The 12,726-nt window shown below is 41.3% G+C and overlaps 1 protein-coding gene across 5 annotated transcripts in view; it reads left to right on the forward strand.

Annotated features, from left to right (window-relative positions):
• The window catches only part of qkia (QKI, KH domain containing, RNA binding a), an 84,144-nt gene that overhangs the window by 40,618 nt on the left and 30,800 nt on the right, over positions 1-12,726 (forward strand). For all 5 annotated transcript variants that reach the window (XM_085441125.1, XM_085441124.1, XM_085441128.1 and 2 more), the window contains exons 3-4: positions 3,659-3,775; positions 12,106-12,249. In XM_085441125.1, coding sequence (XP_085297251.1) covers positions 3,659-3,775; positions 12,106-12,249 — 261 coding nt within the window. The remainder of the gene's footprint in view (positions 1-3,658; positions 3,776-12,105; positions 12,250-12,726) is intronic.

Genomic DNA, 12,726 nt, shown 5'->3' on the forward strand with positions numbered 1-12,726 from the left:
GTCTGTAAGAGTTCACTCCATACATTGTGTCACACACGCTCACAAACACACAGTGACAGAGACGTAGATGCACACAGCATAACCCGTCTGTGGAGTAGCGATAACTGGGACTAAACAAAGGCCCTTTAATGTCAGTGTAAGCCTTTGTCCTGGAGGGGGCTTTGTGAGTATGAATGTGTGCGCATCTGTATGTCTTTGTGTTTACACATGAGCTATGTGTGAATACTGTATATGTTTGTATTTGTATTGTGTTGTTTGTTTGTTTGTTTTTTGTGGGGGGGGGTGAAACTTTGAGAAAACTCAGATAACGTGACACTGAACTCAAGAACTGAAGAGAAGACTTCCATTGCAATTTTCTACTACTGTAAATAATCGAGCCCAACCCCCCTCCTTTTTCTTTTTAGTGAGGAAAATCATAGATCTGTTGACGATAATCAATAATAAAGCTCTGGAAGTCCAGACGAGAAAAATGATGGCTCCCAGATGTTTTTTAAGTCTGCAGAAGCACGGAGTTGATTTAATAGCAGGAAGACAGAAAATGAAAGCTAGCTTGATAGTTTAGCAGGCCCGGGTGAAGACTGGATAGTGCATTTGGCAGTCAGGGCACAGTATCCGTCCTTCTCCCCTGTCTGGCTGTACTGAGTGTAGTTCCTGGCAGAGTCGAGGGCCCTGTACCCTTCTGATAACTCACCCGCTTGGCTGTTCATTGTCTCTACATTCCAGTGGCTGAAAATGGAGGTCGCTTTTTTGTAAAAGCATATCAACATCCATGAAAAGAGTGTCAAACCCTCACTGCAGACCAGGGAGCAAAGCGAGCCATCCACTACAATTAAAATGCTGAGCTTTATTCTGTTACTGAGTAAATGTGGCTTCACTCTTTACAGCAGTGTTACATTTCAAATTGCAAAGTTTAAATATGATAGGTGGCTGCTTTGTTGAAATGCTCGCGTAGTCACGTCACAGCAAAAAACTGAGGTGTACTGCCAGCTTAACATATATATGTATTTTTGAAACTTACAGGAAGAAACGTGAAGTGTGCAAACAATATATGGACATGTGAGACAAAGCCAGACGAGGCACGTGGCGTTTAAATAGCTGTGCAGAGTGCTCGCTGGGTTTTCTGCTTTTCCACCAGTCTTACTCAGCTGTACACAGGAACCCCTGCAACTCAATAGAGACAGCACCACTGCAAGAGGGCCTGGGGCCATAACAATCCGCACACTTCTTTTATCTGCAAGGACCCGTCAGATGGAGTTGAGTAGTTAGCTTGTCTACCTGCACAGTGTGAAAAATACGAGAATGCGCTGGTGCTGGCCTTTCTTACTCATAATCATTTCCCAAGTAGTGGTAAAACAAGATGTGGCATCATAACTTTTTCCTTTCTTTATTTCTTCCTGCTTTCCTCCTTCGTGTCACTGCTCTCTGACAAACACAGCATAATCATGTTCACATTGTACACCTCTGCTGTAAAAAGGTGAGTGGTTCGACTAGTTGCCACCTCAGAGTTTTAATCAGATATTCTCCTACCCCCTTCTATAATCCGATGATTTAAGCTTGGTGTGTAATATATATGTATTTAATATATTCACGGTGAATAAATCTGTCAGTTTTGGGACTGATGGGTTATATTGTAGGTTTTAAGGCCAATTGGAGCTGTCACATGTCATATCTGCACAGAAATCTACATATACATTTAGATTTTTTTCTTTCTCTTTAACCTTGTATTTGCTAATTTGATAGCAAGCATTTTTCAAATATGTCACCACTGTTGTTAGCAGAGTGTAACACACATCACTGTAGCTTGAGTTTAGTGGGTTAGAAACTGTGTGTTTGTGTGGTATGTGTAGGAGTACCACAGTACTCAGGGTTCACCCTCGTCTGCAGCGGGAGCTGTGATGCAGACAGACAGCTCTCTCTTCTGTGCTTCTCAAGGCTGTGCATGCATCTGTGTGTTTATGTAGAAGTCAGAAGCAGGCCAACATACCTCGTTGGTGGCTGACCTCCGAGGACAGGTGTCCTTACATCCTTCAGCTGGCACACACACAAATGTAGCCCCTGTGCCAGTTTCCTGCATTCGAGTTAACCAAACGGACAGTTGCCTTGTGACAGAGAAAAGCACGCTTGCAGCCTGTGTAGCAGCACGCCATGATCGTCTGTGGGAGACTCCAGTCACAGGGTGTGTCTTTCCTGTTAGAGACAGGCCAGGGATGCAGGCAAAACCCACCGACAGGGACTAGAAAAACAAAAGGCCCGGAGTTTTCGATTGTCCTCAGTAGCATTTATGTTGTTTAGGGGAAATACTGGCAACATCACATTAAATTTGTAATCCCTCTGTAATTAAATGTGACTCCTCTGATAGCCTTTTGGATTTTGCAGAGGCACTGGTGCGGTGGCGTGCGTAAGCAGATGTGACTGCGTTTTAAGAATTTAATGCTGTGGTGTCACAGCTCATTGCGACAGCCCAAGAGACGAATAGTTGTGCTTCTGATTGTCAAGGAAAGCTTTCCGCTATGGCAGTGAGCATTTTCAGGTAGAAAAAGAAGGGGGGAGGGGGCATCTCTTACCCGTCATGCTCTCCACCAGCATACGTTATTGAAACCTGGGTGGTTTGTTTACCTTTTTATACATCACTGTGCTCCTCCTTACCCTCTGTTTTCGTTCTGGCTGAAAATTTATTTGGATTATTCCAACATGTTTTCTCTTTATCCTGTTGGAAACCAGTTTCATGTCAAGAGGATTATGTTGGCAAATTTGTTTCCTTGTGGTACAAAGCTCCACAGCCACTCACCAGTGAAAGGGGGGCCATGATAATAAAATTGTGTCAAAACACACTGCCATACTTCACAACCCCTAGCACACTTTCCACCTCAATTTCCCTTGTTCTTTTTCCACCATGCCCACCCAGACTACACCCTGTGTAGTTAATATTCTATTTTTTGTTTGAGATCATTTTGACATCTGTTGGGGCAAGCCAACCTCACTGTCGTCTTTGATCGTGCTCTCATTGTGGTGAAGGGACAAAAAATACAACCAGTGCAGCTATTTTAGCACAGTTTTCCAGTCAAATAGGTGGGAAAAAACTGAAAAAAAGAGGAACTGTATCTGCTGGTTACCAACTTTTCCTTTCCTACATTTAGTAGACAGCAGATTGTTTGTGTCAGACAAGGGAAAAAAATCTATTTTGGGTTAAGCATGGCCTGGTAGATCACAGAAAACACATGATGGACGGCACCTGCACGCGTACTTGCTTAAGTGAAGTGGACATTACACTGCATAGGGAACTGGCAGGGTGGGGTCAGTTTAATATCCTGTCAGACTGATATGGACTTTTGTGTTCTCAGACACAAATCCTCCAGTGTTGTTGTCGAGAAAAGTTCAGGTCTGTAGTGCAGGTGTGAAAATGGCTCCTGAAAGGCTGAAAGAGGGTAGTTTTGGCTGTGCGTGTAGTCTTTGTAGCAGAGGCGTGATATCCAACAAAGCTGAGGTCATGCTTTTTGAAAGCTCATGGAAACTGCTTATTGCTTATGAAGGGTTTCTCTGAGGTAAATAAAATGTAAATTTTTCTGTCTTTTATGTGTCTGTATATAGACTCACAAGGTTTTCTCTCTCTTTTTTTTTTATTTTATTTTATTTTTTTTCCCTCTCTCTCTTTCTGCAGTATAACTTTGTGGGGAGAATCCTTGGCCCGCGGGGACTCACAGCCAAACAGTTGGAAGCAGAAACGGGATGCAAAATCATGGTGCGAGGAAAAAGCTCCATGAGAGACAAAAAGAAGGTAAGATCATCAGTGGCAGTGTGCCTGGTATATACAAGAGGAAAACTCATATTTTTTTTAATTTTCACACAATATTGCGAAAGTTTCTGGGCCAGTGGTCACACAAAAAGCTTCCCTCTGGTCTTGAAGAAACATGAAGCAGACACATGCTTAGCTAATGCCCAGTGGCTGCATCCTGATATCTGATAGTGCTGTTTGCAAAACGCTGCGCAGTGGAAAGTATTGAAGCCAGTAGTAAACCAGTCGGCCAAGGCCAGGAGCAGCCACTATTTCTGGATATACCGAGCTGACTTTGGAGACATATAAGGTCTCTACATATCCACAAAGGACTGAAGTTATGCAAAACAATGCCACCTTTTGCATTATTTTATTTACAAACTGTGCTCTTTAGGTAAATAAAATGAAATGATGTGAAACATTTTGAGCCCACAGTCATAAAAGACCTGGAGTATTGATGTTGTCTCTCTGTGCGAGTGACATGGACACAATTACTCCAATGAGACGACGTAGGATTTTCAAATTGATATACCATAGGTGTGTGTCCTAAAAATCTCAGACGCGGTCAAAGTCAGACGCCAAGTTTGCTGAAATTCCTATCATAACACAATCCCAAAGTATGGCTGACAACAAGACAACAGCAACAAAAATGCACCCTGAAGTAAGATTTCGAGTCTGTCAGATCAGGTTTAGTGATGCCCTTAAAATAAGAATACTTTATTAATCCCTGAGGAAATTGTGTGGAAGTTAATATAAGGACAAATTGACAGTTTTAAGATGTGTTGTTTCAATTAACTGCAAATTTTGCCCATCTGCCTCAAAGCCTCCTATAAAGGCTGCTTTTGACTGTATTTAATTAACTCATTATTTATATCTCATTTTTTAATTTTCCTTTTCTTTGTGCTCCCAATTGCTCATCATCATATCGGTGACTCTTTAGGTACACCTTGCTAGTACCAGATCAAGCCCGCTTTTGCTTCAGTAACAAGGCACTTTTACCCAGAGAACTGCCTCTCACTTTGTATTTTGTCTTTTTCTGACCAATTTCTGTAAACACTAGAGATTGCTATGTGGGGAAATTCCACAGATCAACAGTAGATCAACAGTTTCTGAAATACTCACACCAGCCTGTCTTGACAACAACAAACATTCCATTTTCAAAGTCACTTAAATCACCTTTCTTCCCCATTCTGGTGCTCAGTTTGAACTTCACCATGTTGTCTTGACCCAACTAAATATTTTGAGCTGCTGCCATGCGATTGGCTGGTTAGATATTTGGCTTAACAATAAAAAAGTGACCAGTGCATTGACACAGTGTGATGAAAGCAGCTGTAATTTAACAGTTGCAGAAATGTCTTTTGTCCATGTCCAAATACTTACCTTTCTCCTACATAAAAAAAAAAAAAAAAAAGTCCAACAGTTACAGAATAGTCCAATAGATCATACAGATTCCAGCTGAGTCATATGTTAGAGGATCCAGTTTGCTGCAGGCCCAGTGTTTTTGCTCCACTTTCTTTTTTTTTTTCCTCTTTTTTTATGGCTTCTTTCATTCGTATTTTAATTTCTATCTTTCCTTCTCATTTCCATTTGAGTAAGTTCATTATCACAGAACAAGATGGAGATGCTCAGCTGCGGCGTCTTCTTTGGAATTAGATCCCGAAGTTGTTTAATGGGACCAAGCATGCTCACACATGTACCAGCCCACACATCCTTTTGTTTTAGCTCATTACGTGAATCCATGATTGCCTCCCTTATTTCTTACTGTGTTAAAAGTTAATGACGTGTGCCAGTTTGTTTTGTGTGTGTGTGATGCTGTGATGGGACCTGTCAAGGCAAATATTACACACATAAGCAAGCAGGATCATTTCCCCACTTGATATTTAGAAATTAAATGATCTCATGTTCAAAATGCTTCATAAATGGTCCTGAATACTGTGTATACATAGAAAATCTAAGTAAATGAGGAAAAGGTTTTGTTTCCTCCTCCAAATCCATTATAGTTATTATTATTATTATTTTTTATTTCATTTCTCTCTTTTTCCCCCCTAGTATTGTGCTATGATTTTAACGTACACCCATGTAGGGCTACAAAAAAAATCATTATTTGAGAGGATTACTTATCGAGACTAAAAACATTGTACATTTGTGGAATTTAAAAATGTTTAAATTTTAATTAAACTGAACAACAAATAAGTGAATGGAAAAGAAATTAGGTGGTAGGGTTACAGGATTGTTTTGATGGAAGTTGAGCTCACTAGTCTCCACTTCAGGAGTTTGCTGGTATAGTTTCACCTTTGTTGGGGAAAAGGCATTTGCTGGACTCATAAAAAGAGACAAAACCAGAACACCATTACAAAATTGATTGCAGCACAATAATTCCCTATTTCGATTATCTTTCTTTAAACAAAATTATAACTGAAGATTTAATTACATTAATCACTCAACACTCCACTAATGTTGTTTTTTTCCCCCCATTAATGTTGCGTTACAGTGCGTAATGAGGAAAACGCCTAATAATGTGACTGTTTTTGGATCCATAAATCATAATAGATACTATGAGATTTGTTTACAGGACCCCAAAAGCTTTGAAGCGTCTCATGGCTGTGGCTCAGCTGCAAATAAAGCTGCGTGAGGAGCTCCCAGTCACTGCATTCTCAACCTCAGTATTTTCAGCTTGATGCCCCGTGGCAGAAGAGGATGCCACGGCAGCAGCTTAGCCAGTGTGTTTATTCAGGATCCATTAGCAGCAGCATTTTTATGCTCTCAATAATTCAGCTGGTTACTCCCTCTTGGGTCGCACTGCCTGACAGGGAGTCAGTTCACTGGAGCTATGGAATGGGAAAGAGAAGTAAAGAACAATAGTGAGAGAAGAAAAGCAGAAAATAAAATAAGAGGGAAAGAAGCAGGTGAAGAGAACAATAGGGTAGACTGATGGATGACGAGTGATGGAGATTTTTGTAATCCTGAACATCTAATCACACCAGATTATAATTATTTGTTGTATGTTTATGTACCAACACATATCATGTTTTGTTTTAGGCTGCCTGACACAAATTTACGTTGCATTGCAGTCTTCTTTTGTTTGCTGTAGTATTTTGTGTGCAAATTAAAAACTGTAGTCATTTAATTGTTTCCAAGCACAGTATTTAAGCATAGTTAACAAATGTCTTTTGTCTAATGGTGCAGCATTGGGTTATTTAGAATAGAATATCTGAAGTAGAAATTGAAACATGTTGGACAAGATGGAAAAATAAAGTGATTTTCATGAATTTTCCCTAGAACAGCTGCATTTCTTGCCCCTAAGTAATAATCGAGTGCAAAGCGTTCTTTCTTAAATGTTAATTTTTTTAACATAAGAAAAAAAAACATTAGAGAAAAATCTGTTTTGTGCCTCTGACCGAGTCCCCATCGACATTTCCTCAGGACTGAGGCAAGATATTTCTGTAATGACACACTCTTTGTCAAATGAGTTGCAGCACGGCCTGTGATGTAACGATTGCAGGCCTGCACACCGTAGTGTTGACGCTAAAATGATGTTGGGCAGCTATAATGGACAGAGCCCAGCAGAAGTATTTTTATCATTTATGGTTTGGCATGGTAGGCAAATACAGAATATGAAAATAGTGAACTTACTACAAATGTCTGTGTGTATGTGCAGGCATCTGAAATCCAGCTTAGGCTGAGACAGGGGAGTCTAACACATGAAAATAACTTGTGAGGTCTCTATAAGAGTGACTGGTACACGTAGATTTTTGCAACATCTCTTAATAGAGAAGTATGGTTGGAAAGATGAAAGATTTTCTGACACATTTGAGTAATTATTTTTCTGACAGCTAAAAAGGACTCTCTTTGCAGCCATATTCCAATCAGATTTTCACCTGACGTGGCAGCTTTGGTCTCTGTTTTCCACTCCCGCAGTCGCGCTTAATGCAAAACAGCAGCAAGAACAACTGCAATTAAATTACAGGTACGCTGTATCGACCGCTGCACAGGCAGAAAAGGGATTTCCCTTCCCTTTTGCAAAACCAATTCCCTAATTCTATTTTGGCTGCTACATGGTGAAATTACTTAGATGGCTGTTTTATTTAGAGTCACACTAAATGTCCTTTCAGACTTGCACTTGAAAAATGTTCTCTATCAAGTGAATTTGCTTTGATTTGTATTTTTTGCTGATTGTCCCAAAACATAATGGCTAAAACTGTGCTATCAGCATGGTCACTGATGGAATAGAATCGGACTCCAATTTGAGCCATCAGCTTGTGCCAGCCCATAGACAGAGTCACACTACAGCTCCTGCATTTATTGCTTAAGAGTTAATATGTGACATTGGCAGTCAATACACTGAATTCCATTAGCCTGCTGGCTCTGCAGCAGACCTACTTGTTTTGTTTACATTTTAATTTATTTTTTTAGCTCCTCATCTTTGGATGCACTTCGATAGAGCCACAATAGCTTCTTTGTACTTAAGTCTTCAGAGTCCAGGTGTTACTTTAGTTGCCTTGGAGTTTTTCCTCTGCAAATAGCTTTAGGGGGTTAAAAGGTGACTGTCATAGAAAAGGACTAAGGCGGATATTTAGTGTTGTACATTTCTAAATTATATATAAAATCCAATTTAATTTGTGAACATTAATATTTGATTGTGGAAGAAGCACAGGCTGCCAGGCTGATTACACACCAGAAAAGCTGGTAGACATCGGGGCTGCGCCTTGGTTAACTTGGCACCATCCAACCGCAAAAGGGCACACTGTGAGAATAGCAGAGTATACATGCAGGTATTACGGCTTCATGCTTTCAGTGCACAGATGCTGGTGCATGGAGAGAGAAAGCAGTGAATAATTTAGTCTACCTTAATTAGTTAATATTAATGGCTGGTTATTAGCAATGTTTACCTTAAGCTGAACAACTTAAGGGAAACAATGTCGAGTCAAAATATCTGCCTGGTTCTTTTCTCTCATTTTATATTTATAGCTCTAACTCTTTCAAGCTGTTTTTATGTTTTTGAATTTATACTTAATCACTGTAATGACCAACTGTTAACAATAGTTTAGTAACATTAGTTTAGTTGTTGTAGCTAATGGATAAAATACACCCTAAAAACAATATGTCCCATTGCTTAGAGCCTGTGGGGTCACTTGAGGCCTGGTTTGCAATACACTGACTGAAGCCGAATACCTAATGGACACAAAGTGTCGCACAAAGTCACTTTGACTTTAAAATGAAATCAACATCCATATGGTATTGATGGCTGAGAGAATGATTTGTACTCCCTGCAATCTGAAAAGCCTTATTTGTAACGGAGTTGTGTTGCAGGCTGTTTTTGGTCTGTTTTGAGCACCCTTAATGTGATTGGCATTGAGCAGAGGGTGCAGCTACACTTGCCGTATTACCCAGTAATTCATGTCTTTGTTTCCTCTGTGATAGGTGGCTATGTCCTTTAGCCACAAAGATTTAAAGGTGACCTGTTTAGTAATGTCATGTTCACTCTGTCATTTTTGATCTTGTTTATTGATAAGTTGAGTTTTTTAACCACTGTCATCTACATTTTGGGGGTGGATATGTTGGTTTTCTGTGTTTATTCTGTAATCTGGCTCATTTTCATTTAATATGTAGTTATATCTTTTCCCCTCAGTGCTTACTGTTCTTCTCCAGCGTTGCTTATCTTCTCTTGTCCTTCCATGTCCTTGCAGCTCTCTGCTGCACCTGTTTGGCCTGCTTGCATTCAGCCTCAGTTGTTCTGACCTTAGTTGGGAAATCCTTTAGGATCAAAAGCAAATGGGCCGTTCAGAGTAGCAAAGGCAGAGTTGAAACAGTAGCTAGACTGTCAAATACCAACAAAATAACAATAAAATTGTGGCGCCGCATGGCCAAAGATCCTTTTGAGTGTACCTGACTGTAAAGAATAACTACTCAGATCATGAAATAAGTTTAAAAAGCCTACGTTGAATCACGATTTTTAGGACAACCAAAAAAGGGATCGTCAAAAATATCAGTGCTATATTTTTGTAACCTTTTAACATGTGGTGAGAATTGAGGCCTTAAGTTTTCTGAGAGGTGTGAAATGCAACGGGCTAACAGGTGCTGCACAGACGTTGGAAGTCGGGCAACATAGCTGACTAGCAGCCTTTCCCCTTGATCCTGTTCTTAGATGGTGTTTATAGATGCAATCCCCATGCTATTTTTTTCATGCTACGTGCTTTGCCAAAATCCATTGCCCTCCGGTACGTGGTTATTGCAGTGGCATTTGATGTTGGCCAGCATGGACATTGTCTTCAAAGGCCTTCCCAATATTCCTGGTAGGTCTCCTCTTACCTCCCCCTCCAGCCTTCCTCCTGTTTGTCATGCTGTCACATTCTCTCAGAGGCACACAGTGACCTTGTTCTCAGGCAGTCATGCTGGTGTGAGATGTGTGGGTGTACGCATCGCCCCCACCCCCCAATATATTTGGATAAAATCCTTACCAAATCTGAATCTGTCCGAGCTTTGGTGGTCACACTTTGCACACATATGTGCACGAGCATGTGACCGACTAATCTTTTTTTGGTTCCAACTTGAGCAGGAGTCTGTCAGTGTAAATACTTTTACGTGTCAGCCATGTGTTTTCATACTGTGTCCTGCATACAGTGGCAGCCCTTGTGGCCTTTCTGTCTTGTCCCCTCCAGAAAGTGCTGAGTCACGTTCCAGTCCCCATGTCCCCTAATAGGCCATAAGCAAACAGCCATGGTGAAATAATGGCCTGACTGCTGAAAACTAGCCCCCCAACAACCCTCCCACCCACACCCATGTGTGGAAAAGGGGAAAACGAGAGTGGAATATTGAACTTTCGTGTGTGTGTGTGTGTGTGTGTGTGTGTGTGTGTGTGTGTTGTAAAGAGCAGTGCCATGGCAACAGCTCTCTGTGGAGTAGAAAGCAGGTGGGTGGCACTCAGCTCAAGCTCTTAGTACTGTGCGTGCGTGCGTGCTCCACCTCACTTTGAGGTGCTCGTTGAGTATATTGAAATCATGTCAGGTGGACCCCATGCAGAGCACTGCAATGCATTGTTTGTAATTAGACATCCTTGCAGCAGTTCGCCTACTACTCAGAAATGAGCCGTGATCTGGAGTTGAGGTGGTTTGTATGGGCGGGAGTAAACGATACAGTATTTATGAACAACAGCAGGAGAGTATGCAGCTGACTCCTCAAGACTCTGACCTCCTTTGGAAAAACATTTCTGATTTTACAATGCAGTCAGATTCATTTTCACTTTACACGTTTTGTCTTCACGAACTGAAACATTTGAGCATTATTATCCCTTTTTCCCCTTTTTGGTGCTATAATGTGGTGTCACACATCAAAATCTGAGGTTGTATCTTTTACAGACAACCTAGACCTCAACTCCTCACCTCAAGGGGAAGTAGTCTGCTTTCAAACCACTGGGTTTCATGGTTGTACGCTGACATGCGATCCAACCTCAAAAGCTTTTTAGAGCGCTCTCAGTGTCTGCTCGCTAGATTTACTGTCAGCCGGGCAACAAGAAGAGGGAGGAAAGTAGCTATGCTAAATTGAAAATTGATCCCATTTTTTATTTTTTTGCTGCAAATGTAGGATTTTTTTTGTCTGTACATATATCCCATTTTACCTTTTTCACACGACTTGGGTATGACTGGGCTTTTCATGGAGGCAACTGAAAACATAAAGCTTCTCTAAACTTCAGTCTGCCAAATTTCAATTTTGAGCCTGCTTCCTATTTAACTGTGTTGAAAGGCTATCTAGCAGTGATGGTGGTTTTGAATACAACCCATTTTTTCCTTTTAGATGCTGCTATTGCTAGTTTGGGACCCTGAGAGTACTGTGCTGCTGCCTTTGTAGGAAGGAAAACGACTCCTTCATCGAACCTTTGTTGCCCTTACAGTGTATGTCAAAATGTGTCAGAGGCAGATGCACACTCATGTACTTTCACATACTCTGAGCCCTAGCTATGTTATAATTTTATTCCAACAAGTGAAGTTGCTGCGGTTTAAAAAATAAAATAAAATAAAAATATCCCCATCCATCTCTCTCTGATCCATCCATCTTTCACTGATATTAATTGCTGCAGGGCTAGCTGTCATCTTTGTCTCTGCGAAGCGAGGGATCTATTAAAGAAGGGTGTCCTTTCAAAGTTAAAGCTAAATAGCTGACTAAAGGGCCGGCCCTGTCATCCCGCCTCTCTTCACAGGGCCCCGTCGTCCTCTGTGTATGCCTGCCTCTCGCCTCCACTTTCTCTGATATGCCGTGTTACTGCACTGGTACTCTAACACACCCACACTGTCACATTCACTCAACGTCTCTCTCGCTCTTCCTATTTCTCTGTCCAGGAGGAGCAGAACAGAGGAAAGCCAAACTGGGAACACCTAAATGAAGACCTTCATGTCCTCATCACAGTGGAAGACACACAGGCTAGAGCAGAGATCAAGATGAGGAGAGCAGTGGAGGAGGTCAAGAAGCTCCTTGTACCTGCAGTAAGTACATACTGTCCACAAGTTTATACGTACACATTTTGTACTCTGCCTCTTGCCGGTCGGATGGATGTATGGATGGATGCAATGGTAGCAGCTTGAGGTTTAATGAGAGATTTAATGTTCTCCATTTGAGTTTCCCAGAAGATGAAGGACTTATATTGACTCTAAATTTATGGTCCTATGAGAAGCTTTTGGTCAAAACAACAAGATTACCGACCTACATATGGCATACTACCTCTATCCCGCTGTTAGCATCCTGTTTACTTCCATATATAGTTGAGGAGAACAGGTTGGCTGTACCTCCAGCGGAGTGGAAAAACATAGCTAGCTGTACACACCTCCTGTGACTGCCACATTTCATCTCCGCTTCCCCTCTGCCAAGACTTCCTCTTACATGGTGCCACTGGTGATAGCTGCTGGTAGTGCTTTTGGCATGCAATGCATATTTTTGCTTTTAGCTGTGGTGACCAGGTGGGC

This window comes from Copadichromis virginalis, linkage group LG19 (assembly GCF_057382275.1).
Source record: "Copadichromis virginalis isolate Kocher_CV1m ecotype Utaka linkage group LG19, C_Virginalis_male_GT1.1, whole genome shotgun sequence".
Classification (NCBI taxonomy): Eukaryota; Metazoa; Chordata; class Actinopteri; order Cichliformes; family Cichlidae; genus Copadichromis; species Copadichromis virginalis.